This window comes from Brachyistius frenatus, unplaced genomic scaffold (assembly GCF_029030835.1).
Source record: "Brachyistius frenatus isolate BFR_SWC_R1_liver_20210118 unplaced genomic scaffold, ASM2903083v1 Contig_10, whole genome shotgun sequence".
Classification (NCBI taxonomy): Eukaryota; Metazoa; Chordata; class Actinopteri; family Embiotocidae; genus Brachyistius; species Brachyistius frenatus.
The window spans coordinates 1,450,192-1,471,070 of record NW_027210609.1 but is presented as its reverse complement, the minus strand read 5'-3'; the positions used below and the strand labels follow the sequence as shown (position 1 = coordinate 1,471,070).

Genomic DNA, 20,879 nt, shown 5'->3' with positions numbered 1-20,879 from the left:
GCAGAAGAAAAACCTCACAGTCAGACAGACCGACAAACAAAAAATAGGCAGGCATGTATCTGGTCAGATGTAAAAACGAGCAGACATTGTAGCCGTGGTGAGGAGACAAAGTCACATTGTAATCTAGAGCAGAGGGGCGGTTTCTATAGCAACAGTAGGCATCTAACCTACGCTGCTGCTTTTGCTGAAATCTAAAATTGGCGAGAAGAGGCTGGTATTGAGAAAAGAGAGATTAGGAAAGATGAAGATAAGACAGGGCAGGGAGGAGGAGGACGAGGAGGAGAGATGGGGCAAAGGGAGAAGACAGGAAGCAGATCGAGATAAGGGTGAGGAGAGGAGGGAGGTGGGAGATGAGCAGGGGAAGATTGACGTAGGGGAGGGGCTGGAGATCATCACCTGACCTCAGTGTTTGTCTCCTGTTTGGAATTTGTTGGTCCACTCCGCATGATAGATTTAATTTACTGATAGCACATTGTGTCAGTGGGAATTTCTCAGACTTTGTGTGCTTCTGCCTGTGCATATGTTGTGCGAATGTTCAGCTGTATCTGGGTGTCTGTACATACATTCACATGTGAGTGGTCCGTACGCATGAGATCATGCATTACATATGTGCGAACTAGTAGGGTCCACAGGGCAAGGCGATCAGTGCGGGATAATTGCAGGCTTGGTGTTGTATCAGATGTGTGTTTAACCCAGACCCTGAGCCCATGGAGACCAGTGACCAGACGCAGCAGATGGCCGTGCTGCCCCGGTGACTGCTCAGAGGGTCATGGTGGCCTCGGACTTGTCAGCATGGGCCCCCTCTTCTGTGCAAGCCTGTGTGGTCGGATTTTGTGGTGTTCATCAGTAGGATCTCTGTATGTAGGTGCTTTTTTTGTGATTGCATGTTTTATAAAAACAAGACTACAAATTACATATTAAGAGTCGAGTGGTTATCCAGTGATTATTATTTTTCTGGTATTCCACATTCATCTCCTGTTTCTGCCTGTTATCTTTTCATTATTGCTGCTACTTCTAAGGTTTTACTCTCAGAAGTGGTTATTGTATGTGCATGGTGCAGGTTTAGCACTATGAGTGATGGGTAATTGTAGGGCAATCACAGCAGTGTGACAATGTCACTGGTATCACATCTGCTTGCACCAAGCAGATATGATACCAGTGACATTGTTTGCACAGATAGGTGACAGTTAAAGGAAAAAGCAGCACAAAACATGCAGGCACAGATTGTCTAACTACTGGAGAGACAATCACTATTCTTGTTAAAAACATATAACCTCATTCAGTGGTTGTTGATAGTGGTGAAAGGTGCTGTAGAAAATCCCAACCGGGAGGTGAAGTGACTGTATCATTTTTATGTATACGCTAACTAATGATGTAATTATGTATTCAAGTTTTACCTTTCATATATCATTTGTTTGCATCTTATATTATTTGCAATAAAGTGCAGTGATAAGGGATGTATACAAACTAACAATGCAGTGGTGAAGAGTGAAGACAGCTACAGTTTTGAGCCCCATACTGAAGTCTCTCTTTTTGTGTGTGTATTATTTATTTGAGCAAAGATGCTGGACAGCGTCTCTTGGGTGTAAGGAACCAAGTGTTTATTTACAGGAAGCAGTCCTGAATAATGAGTTGTAATGCCACAGTAGTGAGAGTAAACTCTTTAGAAGCCAGGGACCAGTCTAAGCAGGACTGGGCTCCAGATCAGTCCTGCTGGCAGACACAACAACACTGTTGCTCTGCCACAGTGTCTCTCCCTCTCTCTCTCATGCTCACTCCAGTTCTCTCTCTCTCTGCATAAGCATGGGCTATTTTTAGCCCTGGCAGCTCTTTCCCCACTGCACCCACCACCACCACCACCCATCTCTGTCCTCTCAATTCATCCCTTCACATCAGCTAGACCTGAGCCTCCATCCTAACCTCCAACTTAACCCAATGTACTCCCTGAATGATCTGCTTGGATCCCTCCTCTCGGCTCCTTCCCTTCCATCCTCACTCTGGACCTCTTACAGAGCTGGGGGGACAGAGGGAGTGCTGGTAAGTTGAGGAGATGTGTCACGGGGGCACATTCTGCTGCTCCTCCTCTATCATGTCCTCTCTCATTTCCAAAAGACACAAGCTGCGTCCAGGCTGGTCCTTCCCATATTTGGTGTCAGTTTGAGTTTTGATCATACTGTTTTTCTTGGGTGAGTTGTTTTGAACTGAGCTAATGACTGACTCCCTGATTAGCACTGGAGGCCAGCCAAGACGCTGGTTGTGGTGGCGCAGAGAGGCTTTCATGCTGAAGGGAGCTGAGAGAAATATGGGAGCTGACAGAGGATGAAAGTACTTGTTTATATAGGTGTTTGTGTTTTTAGTTAAATAAAAACTGTGTGAGACAGCAGGAGAGAGGGAGCAAAATAATAAGGGTGAACAAGAGACAAACAGAAACAGTGGGAATATAAGTCAATGGCTGAGTAGCCATTGTGTAAGATTTACTACACCTGTACAGAAGACTCTCTTTCTTTGTCAGCCGTCCTCCCACATCAGACTGTGACCACAGCTCTTCCAGTGAGGGCAAGCCAGTCACTGTGGTGCCCTTGAGAGCGTGTCCGCAGCCAGCCTCCTCATCATAATGAGACAGGCCACACGGGCACTGCTCACTGCATGCAGCCCCTACCCGCCCTCACGCCTGCCTCTACGGGAGATAAGGACGCCAGTTCAGAGACTAGGAGGAGGGCAGGGAAGTTAACAGCCTGTGTATGGGTAAAAGGGTAAAAGTTTGGTGGTAAGGGGCTGAATCTGGGGCTGGCAGCTCGTAACTTTAGTGGTTAATTAGAGCAAAAATAATGTAATACCGTGGCATAAATTTACATTCTTTTCCTTTTTCTCTTTCTTCCCTCCTGTGAGATTTGCCTAGACTGAAAACACAACCAGCTGAGGTTGATAAGACTCCCAGAGAGAGTAATATTTTGAGTTTATTCTGCTCTCACTGCAAACCACTTTATTCCATGTTACATCTAAGCTCATGCCACAGTGCCACACAAACTGACAACTGTTTTCCACAGCACAAGGAAATGTTCCAACAGTGTTTTGAACACAAGTTCAAACATGTGCCACATGCATTGCATCTTATTAACAAAAACATTGTCCAGATGCATGACATTCTTCACTATCTCTACGGCTGTCTTCTCACCTTCTCATGACAGTCATTGCACATCACACTACTCCTCCTGTGTTCTGTGATGCTGATTATATTCTCATGCTGAACAGTGTGATTGAATATAACCATGACTCTCTCTTGCTTACCACCACAGGTTGGGGCTGATATAGGCACTGCTATATCTTCTCTTATCACTTTTCTTTTTACTTTTCTTTTCTGCACAGGAGAATACCATTTCATACTACGATTCCAAAGTGGATTCAGACTATGTGAGTACAGTATGGACTGCTTCTCCCTCACCCATCTGCCTGCCTTAAACCCCCCCAAAATCCTACCCACCCTACTTCCTACCCCTGCCAACAGTTCCTGCAACCCACCCCTTTCCTTTGGCCACCTCGGTGTCGATGCCCCCCCACCCTCCAATCCGCCAGTCATAGGCCCCTGGGCTGTCTGTGTGCGTTAGTGAGGTGACACTGCTATGTGGTGAGTAGGTGTGACAGAGTAGTGGCAGGCCGACATGCATGTGACAGTGATTTCAAATGTCCTCTCCCAGTCTAATTTCCAGAGTTTTGTCTTTTCCCCTGAATCACAACTGTGTCATCTGCGGACTTGAACAGCGGGCTGTTTGACCTCCTTGCCCATCAAGACACCTAACACCAAAAACATAAGTCACATCACAGTTTCATACAGTAGTGAACCATTTCTGTCATTCATATTGACGAATATGAATGCCATTCAAAGAAAGGCCAGCAAACTGGGTGATGCATTTTCCCCTACAAATCACTGGTCTCACCATGCCACCACTCCGGCTGCCGCCTGCAGCTCTGCCTTAGGACAGGGCACACTCGGAGCCGATGCCCGCTAATTGGTTAAGATTCAAGGAGGAGTGCAAGAATCCCTTTTAGATCACCAAAGCACAAAAAGATGGAGAGAGATTGAGCAAGGAAGGCAGAAGAGCAATAAATCATGGTGTGATTTTCTCTTTGTGAACGCCACTCCCGTGATTAATGATGCAGTGCTTTAGGGTCTGTCAGCACATCTAATTGGAGAACATCGGTCATTATTAACATGGCATACTGAGGCCGAGCCAGTGACACACCTCTGACCCCCACATCACCGACCCCACAACAACCTTGAAAACGACTGCAGAAGTCAGGCAGAGGTCATTCCTCTCTGAAACCCTCACAGTAGCCTACCAGTACTCCCCTGTCTGAATCTTGATTCCTCCCACGATGACTCTTTTCAGTTAAGCTCTGCTGCTTGAGTAAAAGCCAGTACGATTAGAGGGATGTGATAAAACAATTGGTTTCAAGAAAGGTAAGTGATTGGCAAGCTCTTTTACCTTTTCTTCTCTACATCCTGTTAATTTATCTTTTCCTCACTGTACCCTTGATATAAATGTGCTATGTGATTATTTATTTGAAGTTAAAACTGCCCATTTGCTGAGGCATGTCTGATGTTCATTCCCAGTTCGGAGGGTGAAGGTCATTTTATTAGCCAATGTTTGGTTAGTTCAACTATCTATGAGCCTCATTCTTTATAATATTTCCACCCACTGGTTTTAAGGTCTCTTGATTCCTGACTTTCTGGACAGGGATGTTGTTGCTTATTGACTGTGGGTTTAAATACCTTTTTTATTTTATTTATTTTTTTATTTTCAAAAAACACATGCCGTGCCCCTTAAAAGATTGTAACATGCTTCAGCAGAGAGCACACAAAGCCTCCTGGGTGAAAATGCAAATATTATTTGGTCTAACTTTGTTAGAACAAATATTGTCAATCATGTGCCCAGGTAGTAATTTACCTCAAGAACAACCACCAAATATGTAAAATACATTAGTACAACTCTTATAATTTTAATGTTTAATCAAAATTGAAGATGTGTGGCTGTTTTTCAGTTGTGAAAGACAAACATAAATGGAACTACATGTGAAATATGTAAACTACTTATCAATTGCAATGTTGCTTTCTGCATCTTTGTTGTTGCCCACTAAACACATACATACACACACACACACACACACACACACACACACACACACACACACACACACACACACACACACACACACACACACGCTGCGTCATAAGTGACATGTTTCAGGTTAGCCCTCGTTGACTGAAGGTGGGAATAAAGGAAGCTTTAAAATGCCAACTCTGGCCTCTCCAGCCTTTAATTAAACCTCGTGAAAGGGGAGATAAAAATTAACAAATTGGGTAATGAATCGAGCAGAACAGGTGGTGGATGGTTGAAGAAAATGAACCAATCAGTCTTTCCTGTGTGGATTTATTCAGCTCCTAATTAGACACTGCCTTCGTTAATTATGATTGGGCTCTTCTGAAGAAAGAAAAAAATGAACTCCATGCCCGACATTGACAGAATTAGTGTCACACTGAGTGATAAACAAACACCTCCACCTCCCAGTTAGTGCTTTTGAAAAGCTGCCTTCCCTAACCTAATCAGGTTCACTATTATCGGATAGTTAACCTGTGAAATATCAAATGACATTAATCCAGCGTTGGAGTATTAGTTTCGATTAAAAGAATACTTTATTCAGCTTTTACTTTCACAGATTTTGTGATCAAAGGTCTTTAGATCTACTGAAGCAAATGAAAAATGTGCACAGCTAATGCAACATTTCTTTAGCAGAGTTTGTAGTAAGTGGTGCATTGTACAGTTTTTTTTTATTCTGATTACAGTGTTTTACTTCTGCAGTGACCCATTCGTTAATTTAAAGCTCACTCTTTTTAGTTTTAATCATTCTCTCTTTTCCTTTACACTCATGAATTGGGAATAAGAGGACAAGATTACACAATTTTACATCTTTACAGCGAGCACCTGCTAGAGCACCTCTAAGAAATAATTTTTAATTTTTAATGAGCAAAAAGAAAGTCTTGAATCTCTTTAAGCCCGATGCTGCAAGACTGAAGCTTCAGGACAGGTCCTAAAGGTTTGAACTGAAAACAACAGGTGAATGGCTTTTCTCAACAGATCCCTGAAAACTGAATTAAAAGAAATTGTGTCTAACCTCCCTGTATGTAGGAATCCATTTAACTATGTCAGAAATATGTACTTTTATTTTTTTATTTTTTTTTTACTATTCTTTTTAACTGCATTTTTAATTTTTTTTTAAATTTTAAATTCTAAATATTAGGTCTGTGAGAATCATTTTAAATTAGCTGTTATATGTAAGTGTTAAATGTCAGGTGTTGCTCAGTGTGCACTAATCTTTCCTAATCTTTCTGATCATATCTGCACTATCACAATATATGAGTTGTAGAGATTATAACTTTCTCATATTCTGGTTTCTGTCATCACACTGTTCTGCTTCTTTTGTTGCCTTTCAATGGGTCTTCAGCACAACCATCCCCTGGTCTGTCCCAACAACAGTTTGTAATTGCATTTTAATAGTCAATTAAAGTGTGCCCATCAATCAATTTCTGCTGTGGACACGGGGCTTTGATTTAATTTATTGAAAAAACAAACAGTTTTTATCATGTCAGATCCTATTAATCCATGCTACTTTATCAAAATGAAAAGTGCTGATGTGCTCCACTCAGGATTTTGGTATTTGGATTATTTTTTTTTCCTTTGGATGTAAAATGTAGCTTTTTAGCAGTGCAAATGCATGGGGACTGATCAGAGATATGTGTTTGGTTTCACAAATATGCAGTGAATGAAGTCCAATGGAGGATGACTAATAAGGGAAGAATGCTACGAGCATGATGCCGGACTTTGCTGAGGGCTACTTCTGTATTGCAGTGAATCAAAGAGCTTGGTGCATGAGCACATATTAATTAGATTGTGTTTGTTTAACAAAGACTCAACCATGAGTCGACCTTCTACATTTTAATTGCGCAATGTTGATCTGTAAGTGTTACCTGTTTTATAATTATGCATATAACAGCGTTTTAGTTGGCGCACACACTAATGTCAAATCCAGAATATTCGAATAAATTGAGTCAGTGGGGCTATATATTTCTGAAAAAAGAATGTTACGCTACAGTCCCTTCATCCTGCGGGAACAGGCACAGATTGTACTACATTGATAACTTGTCAAGATAAAAAAGCTTAAATGTCAATTTTTCTTTTTTTTATATTGAGGTTCTTTTTGATATCTTACAATTTTCTAACACCATATATGTGCCAGGCTTTCTCATCATGTACAGTGGCCAAACTAAAAAATCTAAGTATAAATAAAGATAAGCTAAGTATTTATTAACTTTATTAGTTCAAATGGTGGTATGCGAGAGAGAAGAAAAAAGTATGCTATTAAATATGCTGTCATTCATGTGGGTGGGAAACTAAACAATGATCGAGTGGTGCTGGTTGCTTGTTATTGTTGGGGTTAATTTGTATGGCACCTCGTGTCTGTGATAGTCATCACAGCTACTAATGAGTCTCTCTGTTTGGTGTCTGTTCTGATACCTGCTGCTGTTCTCTGATGAGAAGGAGAGAACAGAACCACCTAAATCTGAAGGCAGACAAAAGGCAGAATAATTGCTATTTCTGTGCTTAACATTATCCAGATTCTCTGTGACTTCATGTGTGAGTCAGACAGAAAGACGATAAAAACCAGAAACCGTGTAACCACAATATGGGAGCTGATAAAATGCAGTTCCTCATTTGCATGTTTCTCTCTGTTATTATGTTTTTATTTGTATGCTTACTCACATTTGTGTGTGTGTGTGTGTGTGTGTGTGTGTGTGTGTGTGTGTGTGTGTGTGTGTGTGTGTGTGTGTGTGTGTGTGTGTGTGTGTGTGTGTGTGTGTGTGTGTGTGTGTGCGTGCGCACGCCCGTCTGCAGACGGAGGATGGAGAAGAGGAGAACCCGCTGGAGAGCTCGTCATATTTGGAACTGGAGTTTGTGGACGATCCCAATTTTAAAAACAAGGTCAACTACTCTTCCAGTGCGGTCCAGATTCCTACAGACATATACAAAGGCTGTAAGTGGCATCTTTCATATTGTTTGTAATGTTTACATTGTTGGAGTTTGTGCTGTTGGCTATCCTGCATGTAAGTGCTACCAGCAGTTGTACCTGTATCCTGGATGTACCAGAAGGCGTCCTGGTTTTCATTCACAGTGGTGGGTCATGGATAGCTGGCAGTACTTTGCTTTGACTTGGCCCTCTCTCAGTATGTTAGCTCAATCTCTCCTTCCTTTTTTATCAGCCGACACTTTAGAACACTAACATGATTTTAGATGACAGATGCTCTCTCACATAAGATCTGTACTGTATTTTTTTTTCTGGGCATGGTCTCCCCTGCTCGTGGATCCTGCCCTTCCTGCCTGGCACCGTTGCTGCCCTGTGGACATAACACCCTCCTTAGTCTGCAGCTGCCAAATGGACAAAAGGGAACACATGTACCTTCCGGGACTCTGATTTTGCCTGGCATGTTCCCTCTGTTATCCACCTCTAACCTTTGGGACGCTGTCTTCTTGCCCCTTTAAAGACTCAAAAAGTAGAGCATGTGCAGACAGACAGCCATTTTCGAGGTGGCAGTTTTTGTTTTTTTCTTTATTATTGTCTACCTCTTCACCCTCTTTGTTGAGCTGGCAGTGTATAGCACCTGTCTGTAACAATGCCCTCCATCTGTGTCTCCAGACAAATCTTGTCAGAATTAGGCACTTGTGGTTCAGGAGGAGATGTCAAAGGCCACGGCTAACTCACAATAGAGCAATCAGGCCTGCACATTGTTCCCAGAGCCATTTTGAGGCAGCTTTGGTTCCCCTGTCTGAAGATATGAGTCAGAGAATAAAGGCCTCTTGATTGAGCTTGGTGGAGTCCAGAGGAGCGGAGTGGTACAGCGCATGGAATTCGTTTTTTTTTCCTCTGTTCTGTGCAAAATGTTTACTATTGATGTTGTTTAGTCAGCTCCCATTGCGTGGTCTGCTGTGCTAAGATTGCCAACTGCAGATTTTGTGCCAATACCATTATGAACATATGTGCTGTGTTTTAGTTGTTGTTCATAAATAAGCAGTTAAAAAACATGTTGCTGCACAAATATACAGTAATTCTGAAAGATACTTTGCAACCTAACCAAATATTTAAGTCACAAATGTACATGTTAGAAACATCAGTTTGTAGTTATTGTATATACAGTGTAGTGGGGAACACATTAAAGGGGAACCCAATCGATTTTACTCATCAAAGTCTGTTTACAGCTCTTGTGGAATACTACTGTGTAAAGTATAGTGAGCTTTTAATGGATTCAGAAGGGGCAGTACGAATTCTGATCCCACTACCTGAGGTGAGACAGTGTCTTTCAGAGCTGAAGACCACATGTTTCAAAATATAACACATCTAAGGTTATGAGTTTGAAAGTCGGGAGCTCACCAAATCTCTGGAGCCTCAGGCAAGCAGCCCGGGGGTACATCAGCTGCTACTAGCAACACCCCAAACCTCTGAGAGCTGCCACTGGTTAGGTTGCTTTGTGAGTAATGTTGGCAAGGAACCCAATGGTGTGGAATAAAAAAAGATGTCTCTGGTTCTCCTGTATCTATTTTGATACTTTGTATTAAAACTATTGCACGTCTAACAATGTTACAGTAGTAAAATTCTTAATTGTTGGAGTAGGCTTTTAACCAACTTTGCTTCAAAGAATTTACATCAAGTTCATGTCATGGGAGCTGTGCTTGCTTTAGATGAGATGGCAGAAGTGGATTGTTATCTATATGTTGTGCTCTGCTCTGGTCCCACCAGTGAGAACCTGTACGGTGCCTCAGAGAGGGATGTCTGAGGAAACTAATGTGGGCGGATTGTTGTCCTCTGGGTCTGGAGAGGTCTGGATCTACAGTACAGTGGGTACGGAAAGTATTCAAACCCCTTTAAATTTTTCACTCTTTGTTTCATTGCAGCCATTTGCTAAAATCAAAAAAGTTCATTTTATTTCTCATTAATGTACACTCAGCACCCCATCTTGACAGAAAAAAACAGAAATGTAGAAATTTGTGCAAATTTATTAAAAAAGAAAAACTGAAATATCACATGGTCATAAGTATTCAGACCCTTTGCTCAGTATTGGGTAGAAGCACCCTTTTGAGCTAGTACAGCCATGAGTCTTCTTGGGAATGATGCAACAAGCTTTTCACACCTGGATTTGGGGATCCTCTGCCATTCTTCCTTGCAGATCCTCTCCAGTTCCGTCAGGTTGGATGGTGAACTTTGGTGGACAGCCATTTTCAGGTCTCTCCAGAGATGCTCAATTGGGTTTAGGTCAGGGCTCTGGCTGGGCCAGTCAAGAATGGTCACAGAGTTGTTCCGAAGCCACTCCTTTGTTATTTTAGCTGTGTGCTTCGGGTCATTGTCTTGTTGGAAGGTGAACCTTCGGCCCAGTCTGAGGTCCAGAGCACTCTGGAAGAGGTTTTCTTCCAGGATATCTCTGTACTTGGACTTGGCCACATTCATCTTTCCTTCAATTGCAACCAGTCGTCCTGTCCCTGCAGCTGAAAAACACCCCCATAGCATGATGCTGCCACCACCATGTTTCACTGTTAGGATTGTATTGGGCAGGTGATGAGCAGTGCCTGGTTTTCTCCACACATACCGCTTAGAATTAACGCCAAAAAGTTCAATCTTGGTCTCATCAGACCAGAGAATCTTATTTTTCATAGTCTGGGAGTCCTTCATGTGTTTTTTGGCAAACCCTATGCGGGCTTTCATATGTCTTGCACTGAGGAGAGGCTTCCGTCAGGCCACTCTGCCACAAAGCCCCGACTGGTGGAGGGCTGCAGTGATAGTTGACTTTGTGGAACTTTCTCCCATCTCCCTACTGCATCTCTGGAGCTCAGCCACAGTGATCTTTGGGTTCTTCTTTACCTCTCTCACCAAGGCTCTTCTCCCACGATTGCTCAGTTTGGCTGGACGGCCAGGTCTAGGAAGAGTTCTGGTCGTCCCAAACTTCTTCCATTTAAGGATTATGGAGGCCACTGTGCTCTTAGGAACCTTGAGTGCTGCAGAAATTATTTTGTAACCTTGGCCAGATCTGTGCCTTGCCACAATTCTGTCTCTGAGCTCCTTGGACAGTTCCTTCGACCTCATGATTCTCATTTGCTCTGACATGCACTGTGAGCTGTAAGGTCTTATATAGACAGGTGTGTGCCTTTCCTAATCAAGTCCAATCAGTTTAATTAAACACAGCTGGACACCAGTGAAGGAGAACCATCTCAAGGAGGATCAGAAGAAATGGACAGCATGTGAGTTAAATATGAGTGTCACAGCAAAGGGTCTGAATACTTATGACCATGTGATATTTCAGTTTTTCTTTTTTAATAAATTTGCACAAATTTCTACATTTCTGTTTTTTTCTGTCAAGATGGGGTGCTGAGTGTACATTGAGAAATAAAATGAACTTTTTTGATTTTAGCAAATGGCTGCAATGAAACAAAGAGTGAAAAATGTAAAGGGGTCTGAATACTTTCCGTACCCACTGTATATCTGTGGGTTTAGGATTAGCAGAAGAGAAGCAGTGTGAGTGGGTAGTTTCAGCAATCGTTCCTCAGGAGGAGGCCAGAGGAAAGGCAGAGAAAAGAAAACTGTAGGAAGAATGGTGCACGGTCCAAAGTGCAGCCTAATGTTCAACAGTTGACGTAAGAGTCTGTGCGGTTTATTAGCACGTGTGCTCCATGTAGTTGAAATAGCTTGCTTTGATTTGTACACATTGTTAATGCACTGAATAAAAATAAGAATGGGTGTCCTTGGATCTGGTCTAAGACAGAGGCACAGATAGAAGGACAGATAGAAAGAAAAGGGGTGAGAGGACAGGAAAAAAATATACTTCAATAATAGAAACCATTTTGTGCAACAACAAAAAACCATTTTCTTTTTTCACACTTTTTTTTTTTTTTTTATTGTGATCCTTTCAGCAGCTAAATGAGGCGATGTATGCGTCTTGGTTTGATTTGTCTGCTAGGCCCCATGTCCGTTTATTGAGATTGAGAGTGTTCCCTGAGCGCAGTAATGAACCATTTTATGATTCATTATCCCACTGCTGATTCCTGCTGCCAAGTCTGCAAACTTTCTAATTAGCTTAGGTCAAACATTCATACAGTTTTCTTCTAATTATCATTGCTTATTACAAAATGGACATCAAAACCCTGCCACAGAGGAATAAATTGATGTGGGTGGTGTCGTCCAAACAGGAACAGGTTTTTATTCTCCCAGTAAATATTACAGAAATGGTGATGAACGCGCAGGGATTTGCTGAATAATTGTGGAGAAATGGCTCAGAGAATATAATCTTTAAAATAGTCAGAAAAAAATAAGTATCAAAACAGTGAGGGAATACACAAATTGTTCTTGGGTGACTATTTTGTAGATTCAGTTGAATGTCGCTGGTAATTGGACAGAGCTCCTACTATGATACTAAGCCAAATTGGGTAATTCTACAGTTGCATGTACGTTATGACATATTGCAAATATAGAAAGTTATATATGAGGCTTCTTTTTTTTTTTAAAGGTAGTCATTCTGTGTGTATAGTGTACGCATATTGTAGGAATACATTAGTGTTTGTATGAGAATAAGCAACCACTGTTCCCAGCAGGGAATAAAGGAAACCACCATTGAATATGGGAAGTCCTTTCATTAAATTTGAAGCTTTAATCCGCAGCATGCAGCTTCTTTTCCAGCAGCCTAACGTCATTTTGTCATTTTTGCTATTGTAGTCAGCCACAGTTTGAAACTTGGTTATCAGAAATGAAGGGTTACAACTGGCTAACTGTGTGCAGATGAAAGAGCGGAGCTTAAATGTTTTGCATGGGACGATTAACCCACCCAACCCATCCTGCACGCGCACGCGCACACACACACACACACACACACACACACACACACACACACACACACACACACACACACACACACACACACACACACACACACACACACACACACACACACACACACAACAACCATTTTTACCACCCTTCCTAAACTTGGCTGTCAACTTGTTCTCGTCACCACTTTTTTTTTTTTAGATTTATCAGGTTTGTGCAACATTTCTTCAACATTTTCCAAAGCATGGATTTTTCAGGAGGGATTTTTTACCTTTTTGCTGCAACTGGTTTGCATGACTCTCCTGTGAACCTGAAATAACTTATTTCTTTTATGCACTATGGGTGGGATAAATATGGTCAGCACAACAGTGATGTGGTCACCTTTTAAGTTTATGTGGTGAACTTGTCCGCAAATATTAATATATTTACACATGCAGCACATATGCACAATATAAGCTTTTCTATTTGGTATTTCTCAACTCCTTGGGGACATATCTGGCTTTTTAGATGCCTAATGCGCCACGAACCAGCCAGTCGCCAACTTTTACTGTCTCCCATTTGGTTCCGAGACTTTTTTTTTTGCCTTAAGTGAACAACAAGGAATAATTTGATCCATTCCTGCTGCTGCATTGGCACGTGACATAATTTGTACTTCATCCCCCCAAAAAATGCAATATAATGCTTACCATTGTGAAGCACCTGTCTAAAGCAAGTAAGAAAATGAAGGAAAAATAGTATGCTTTGTCGAGTGGTCAGCAGAAATGTATTAAATATTAAAATAGTCATGAGATTTTATTTTACAAGAGAGGAAAAAAATTCCTTAATTACAAATTAAAGCAGCAACAAGCTTGTACTCCCTGCCCTTTGAAAGTTTGCTCCTACTTTGCTGCAGCTCTCTCTGTGTGTAGTTGGATCCCCTCTGGGAAGCTGTGAGCAAAACAATCCTCCAGTTCACCTCTGTAAAGAGCAAATTGCACAGTGTGTAATGTTCAGCAGAAAACTGAGTGCAACAGATACAGCGGATAGAGAGTTGACGCTGTGTTGTTTGAGATTTGAAAAGAAGAGAACGATTTGCATCTGCCAGGTTTCACTTGAGTGAAGCAGCCTCTGATGTATCTCACCTTGTTTAAAATGGATCTGGACAGTCAACTCCAAAGCTACTGGAGGTACAAAGGACAACTTTGATAGATAGACTCAGGTCTGTTCACAAAAGGAAGAGAAAATTATAATGGCAGGAATGAGTATTATGCTTTGTTCCATAGTCGTATTATGTGCCTTGGCTCCAATTAGGGCATGTGCCCACTTCAGTAAGTGCTCTTCTCCTAGATTTCTATAATAAAAAGTCACATTTGTCTTCTTAAAGTAATATGCCATGAATCTTGAGATTTGCCTCAGCTAAATGTAAAATGTCGTCTTTGTCATTGAGTGAGAAAGTGTGCGTGTGCGTGTTAGTGCACGTAAAGTACATGCAGTCTGTATTCGTTTCACACGCCCCAGGTTCCCTCCAGTAGGGGAAGCTTCCCTGTCAACCAACTCACGCCACGCTGGAGATCAACTCAGTCCCTCTCAACATCAAACCCGATTTAAATGTGTGGAAAAAAAGCAAAAGTGATTTGTGGGAGAAAAAAAAGAGAGAGAAAGTAAAATAAAATAGAGAAAAGGGATTTAAAGTTAAACCAAAAGAGAAGAAAGACAATATAAACACTGCGGGCTGTATTTCTTTCCCTCTCGACTTCACAGACTTCATCTCTCTCTCTCTCTCTCTCTCTCGGCCCCTCACCCATTCAACCCCTATAGTGTGTGCCCAGTGAAGGGGCACTATCATTTACCCGCACACTAATTAGAACAGTCAGCACAGCAAACTCCACTTCACTCACCACCAGGCTCACAAATTACATTTCATGTGTTTGTTATTTACTGCTCTTCTTTAATTAGAAAAAGTATTTGGAGGAGCACTCTGGAGGTATGGTGAAATCTCTCCCTTCTGTCTTATTCTGTATTTGAATAATCATCCCTCCTCAGATAAATTTCTCTTTGTCTCCCTGCCTTCGCAGTCTGAGACTACTATTTAGCAAAACTGAGGTCCTCAATAAGGAATACACTTACACTAAATACTATTCCTGAGTGAAATTGTTTGGACCCCTCACATGAATTTTAATTATATTTAGTCAATACTGCTGTTTCACTTGCAGAAAAAAATCCTCTGAAGACTGTCTTGTGAAATGCAAAGAATACAAATTAGGTTGTAGAGTGTCTTCTTGGTGTTATTTTTCTCACCCAAAGCTACAAAAAGACCATTTTTTTTCCCTGTGCAAAGAATCAGACCTTGTTTTAGCTTGTCTGGATTTGTGAGAGGCTGCCAGTTCCTGTTGCTGCTGCTTCCTCTGCAGGATGAAAGGTTTAAGGTTCAGGCTCTTTAACACTCAGCCAGGCCACAAAATCAGTCCCGGAGGAAAGAAGGAGAGACGGGGAAGAAACAGGACAGAGGGCGAAGAGATGGAGAGCGAATTGGGTTGACAATCCAGAGAGAAAGAGAAGACGATGGTACATGCTGAGGAATTAGAAATGCTAGTCTGTATTGACCTTGAACTTTTGGAAACTGATTGTTTTCACCCAAAAATATATTTTCTTACTTCCCGTAGAATTAGTTTTCATTAAAACTGTTCACCGTAAGGTCTTCAAATTGTCCAGACTTACTGGAACCGTGTTGCCTAAACTACATTGTTGAATTTTGTAAATGTCACTCTTCAAAGCAGCGAGCACCACAAACAAAACTGCATTCACCTCAACTGTTTGAGAGGTGGATGTCTCAAAATTAAAACAAACCTATCCAACACTTTGCATAGCTGAACACCACAAGAGTGAGAAAACATGTTTTTGTAAGCAGGGTGCTCTGATTATAACAATCTCTTATTTAGTGCATTACCTGAACACACAGTGCTTGAAATAAACAATTCAAAATGAGATGACTCAAATTAACAGGTACGTTTTCTGGATATTAAAATTAAAATTAAAAATAAACTGTCCATGACTGTGTTACCCAGCCTGTCTACTTTCAATGTGTATGCATCTATATGCCAAAGACTGAGCTACACCGCTACCACTTGATTACTATATAAAACAGAGAATATGTAAATGCTTTATAGCGATGACAGCTTTAATGGTTATGACTCTTCAAAGGGACTCAGTTAATAGGTTTAGCTCCATTACCATTATGGATTTCTTACGAGGGGACCACTTGTGTTCTATCATGATATATTACAGGCTGCTGTGCCTTTTTTTCCTGCTCTGTGTGTACAGTAAAGGCACGTACTAATTTCTATAATGTTGGATTAATACACGGCATAAGGCACTGATCGGTTTGGATGTCTCTTTATCTCAGGTACATCAATGTGAATAATGTGTGTATGTGAGGTTGGGTGGGTGGGTGGGGGTCGTAGGATGGTGGTGGTTGTGTGGGGAGGGGGGGAGTTGAGGAATGATCTCACACATAGATGCTCCATAAATCCCACTCATAATTGTTTCCCTACTTGGTGTGCAGTCTTGCTCCATAAAGGGGCAAAGCCAAGGGTGCTCTAAATGTCAGGGGAACGGTGCGCTGATGAATTACCTTTTAAAGATATCGGAGAGAGAGGCGCATTTCATGTGAAAGATGAGACCAACACAGCGCTCTTAGGCCCTGTCTGCCTGTGTGAGCATATTTACCCCCCAGGGGAAATTTGTCTTTTTATCAACTGTCCAGAGAAGTCACAGCATATCCTAACTGAATAAATCAAAGAGAATTAGTTTGCTGTGTTCTCTTATCTGTGATGTGCCTGTTTCTTTCTGCAGATATCACCTGCAGATGTGTGTTACACACACACATATAAAGACACTGTGTGTGTGTGTGTGTGTGTGTGTGTGTGTGTGTGTGTGTGTGTGTGTGTGTGTGTGTGTGTGTGTGTGTGTGTGTGTGTGTGTGTGTGTGTGTGTGTGTGCGCGTGTTTACAGAATTGGCCTGACAGTAGAGGTGGCTCCTGTATGTTTTAGCTGGCAGCATAAATGTTCATGTTCTGCTCTGTCTCTTTATCACTCTTCCCTAAAAGACCCAGACTGACCACTGAAGTGTGAATAAAGACACACGGGCACAACTGAACATCATGGATGCGCACATTCAGAAAACATAGCAGTCACATCACAGCTGCTGAATTAGCTTGGTTACATGTGTATAAGTAGTTGTAAGTAATAAATAGTGTGTGTGTGTGTGTGTGTGTGTGTGTGTGTGTGTGTGTGTGTGTGTGTGTGTGTGTGTGTGTGTGTGTGTGTGTGTGTGTGTGTGTGTGTGGAAATCCTTGCATATAGCCAGAGTTTGGTTAATACCTTGATGTTAGTCAAGGTAGCTGAGATGGAGCTAGTTTTAAACAGAGGTCACAGGATGTCTCTTTGCCCTTGGCCTTGCTGGGACAGCTATCATTACAGACCGAGCGTCTCTCCAGATAAGAGCACCCAGGACTTCACAGCTCATGCTCATGCTTAAAGGATAATACGTTTTATACATTAATCAGATGGCTCTTTGACCATGGAGTATTGCACGGCCCAGATGAAATTGAAAACCGTGGTTTGGTTCTTTGATAATCTCCACACAAACATCAGTGAAATATAGCCACCGGTCTCACTCGGATGCTTCAGATTCATGGAGGTGATTACAGCAAGGCTGAAAAATTCATGATCAAAATGTCATAGATTTAAGAGTCTCACTAATTTCTCTCACAAGTTTGATCTTTCTGGTTGTTCATACCATCTGGGCTCTTGGCAAATGTAAACACAGTGTTAGGAGAAATAGAACAGAAAGATCTTTCACTTTCTAAATCTGGTACAATGCAATTAATTTTGTAGCAGACATGTAACTGGGATGCATCCTTCCTGAATGAATCATCAAATAAGCACACAATAAAAAGCTGACAAAGCATTAGATAATACAGAAAATGCTGGCTTCGGCTAAATCAAATATTATGTTTTCAAATGATGGTGAAGTTGCAGGTTTCCTGATTACTCCATCTTACAAAAACGACAGTTAACAACTTGTACCACAAAGGTGATCTGACATTTGTTATATAACATGAAAACACACCAAACAAATCAGTTCTCTGACCTAAATCATGTATGAGATTCTTTCATTTTCAATTTAGTATTTTAAAGTGAAGTTTGTTGTGTGTGGTTTTTTTCCTATTCTGCCCTCATGGGCGAGAAATTGCCTTTTTCCTTGCTGTGAAAGCAGCCACTCACTCGTGTTAATTTCTGTTTCTTTCCATCAATCACTCCCCTCCCCGAATGGGTTTTTATATTTATGCCCATTTGTAGGGCTCCTCCATTCTTCCTTTGTGTTTATGTTTATGAATTTGAAAAAAAGCATGTCAAGGAGCTCCCTTTGGTGATGGCAGCAATTTGGCTTTCATATACTCCCATCCTCCAGACACTGCTTAGTGCTGGTGTTTGCAGTGTGTGTGTGTGTGTGTGTGTGTGTGTGTGTGTGTGTGTGTGTGTGTGTGTGTGTGTGTTTGTTCCCACGCATTTCTTTTACAGGATGCAAGAGAGTAATAATACTTAGCTTCTGCAATTTTTAAAAGAATTGGGCTTGATAAAATGAAGCTTTCAGGTGAAAAAACAAAAACACTATGTTTTTAGGTAATGTTGTGTCATTGGGAATATTCTAAATCTCCCCGCTTACAGTAAAGGAGGTGAGCAGTGGATCAGGGAAGTTTAGTGTCACACTTCTTACCTCGAAAGTGACAGCTCGTCAAAGACTGAGCAGTAATTGAAAAACATGGGAAAAGTGGATAATGATCGTTTATTTGTGTGAAATTCAAACGAGGGGTTGAGGAGAAGCTGGACTTGTCGGTTCAGAGGCTTATCTAGCTTTGGTTGGCTGAGTAATTAAATCAGAGGAGCGAGTGAAGTTCTTTTCAGCTCAGCGCCTCGTCTTGTTTCCTCTTTAATCAGGTGGCTATTAAACCTCTGATTGCACTCCCCATCTTCTGACTTCAGCCTCGCTATTAAACACAGACTGAAAGCAGTTTTGGTTCATTTGTATGTGTGTGTGCGTGTAAATGCATATTGTGTCATGTCGTAAAAATATGTAAGAATAGAAATTATAATTCAGATCACAAGTGGAAGAAAAATGACAGCACAAATACTGCATAAGTTACAAAAGAATGAAGCATAAAAAAAAGAGACACATGTTGATGCAGTAGTTGTTCTATTCCACCACCACCTGCAGCGAGTTATTCCACTTATTGTTGACTCGATGATTAATGTTTCTTTCGACAAACGTAAATCTGCTATGACCTTACGCTTTAACTCAAAACACACACATTGATGCATTTGGCCGTGCCTCCACAACCAAAGCAGTATTTTTTTTCTATTTCACCCCTTTCTCCTCTCCCAATAAACAAGCACCCACAAACCCACTAACACGCCCACTCATTCGCAGAAATACGTACATTACTCTGCTATCAAGAATTCAGTGGTGGCTTCTTCCTCCACATGCTGCGAGTGACATACCCTGTGACCTCCTCTAAAGTCATCTCAGATTTGTCCTCTGCACTGCACAGAGATCACCCAGATAAGACGAGTGCCGTGCTCAGACGGCTACCACCGGCCGAGCTGCCTGCATACATCCATTCTTATGGACTTAGTTTAGTTCGGCAGGCACGTACAAGGTTGTTCAGCAAAGAGATCTGACCTTTGTGTTAGTAACTGAGAAAACCTGGTGTGATGTTTTAGGTGCACCATATTGACAGCTTGTTATTTCTGCTTTTTAATTAGTTAATGAAAAAAAGTATGTTTACTTTGAATATTGAAAAAAACAGGTGGAAAAATAAACTAATATAAAAATTTGATTATAAAAACTATTTTCTCTGCCTGTAGTTTTTTACTTTGAGGGACTATGGCAAATAATCAGCAGCTCATTTGCAATTTTTTTTTTTTTTTCATTTTTGTCACTTTATATAATCAGGAGCATATTCTGAGTTGTGCTCATTGCAAGAGGGCCTTGTTTATCAAAAACTTGGATGAAAAGTGTCCTTGTTGCCGAAATCACAAAGAACTTTGGAATACTTGGGGATATTAAAGTCTAGATGAAAGTATGTTCTAATTTACTATCGTGAGTCTTACTGCATATGTTTCTGTTTGTGTGTTTTTCGATAGCCCCTGTCATCCTAAATGAATTAAACTGGACCCAGGCGCTGGAGAGGGTCTTCATCGAGAACCGTCGGGAGGACAACTCTCTGCGCTGGCAGGTGTTTGGCAGTGCCACAGGAGTGACACGATACTACCCAGGTAGGCCGCAGGCTACTGAGTCACCAGTCTGCCCTATAACGGCAAGATAAAGTCTAAATTGACCCCAGGGATCCTCAGCTGCAGAACATTGGCAATCTCTTATCAGATGGCTGTATTGGTAACTCGATAGACCGAATGAAATTATGATTACTTTGATCTAATCTGATCTGAAATATCCTATAGTCCACTGTACAGCCTATAATTTATTTTCTTGCTCTCTCCAGCCACTCCATGGAGGGCACCCAACAAGATTGACCTGTACGATGTCCGCAGAAGACCATGGTGAGTGCTGTCTTTATAGACACCCTGGCATCAAAAGGGGTTTAGTCTGAAAATAAATTTAATTAAAAAAAATGTGCACTGCTACTGTTAATCCCTGATGGCTATTTTGTAAAGAAGATGAAAATTGCTGCCTTATCATTTCTGAACATTTAAGACATTTTTCAGAGGCCTTTTTTTTTTTTTTCCAACTGGCACATTTTACATCTTTAAGAATCGAAGAGGTGTTCGCAAAAATTTACGCTGGTATTGTCCTTTGACTCTGGGGGCTGATTTACTAAAAGTTTGCGTGTGTAAAATCACGTGCAACCTCCACACCACCCGCAAACATTTTTTCAAACCGTTTTACGAACGACGTGCAGTGA

At 41.4% G+C, this 20,879-nt stretch overlaps 1 protein-coding gene across 5 annotated transcripts in view; it reads left to right on the top strand.

Annotated features, from left to right (window-relative positions):
* cacna2d2a (calcium channel, voltage-dependent, alpha 2/delta subunit 2a) overlaps window positions 1–20,879 on the top strand; it is a 142,961-nt gene that overhangs the window by 83,068 nt on the left and 39,014 nt on the right. For 3 of the 5 annotated variants that reach the window (XM_069690786.1, XM_069690789.1, XM_069690785.1), the window contains exons 5-8: window positions 3,367–3,411; window positions 7,950–8,088; window positions 20,104–20,235; window positions 20,460–20,517. In XM_069690786.1, coding sequence (XP_069546887.1) covers window positions 3,367–3,411; window positions 7,950–8,088; window positions 20,104–20,235; window positions 20,460–20,517 — 374 coding nt within the window. Of the gene's footprint in view, window positions 1–1,758; window positions 2,038–3,366; window positions 3,412–7,949; window positions 8,089–20,103; window positions 20,236–20,459; window positions 20,518–20,879 lie in introns of those variants that run through there. The other 2 variants (XM_069690788.1, XM_069690787.1) reach the window with 2 other exon arrangements.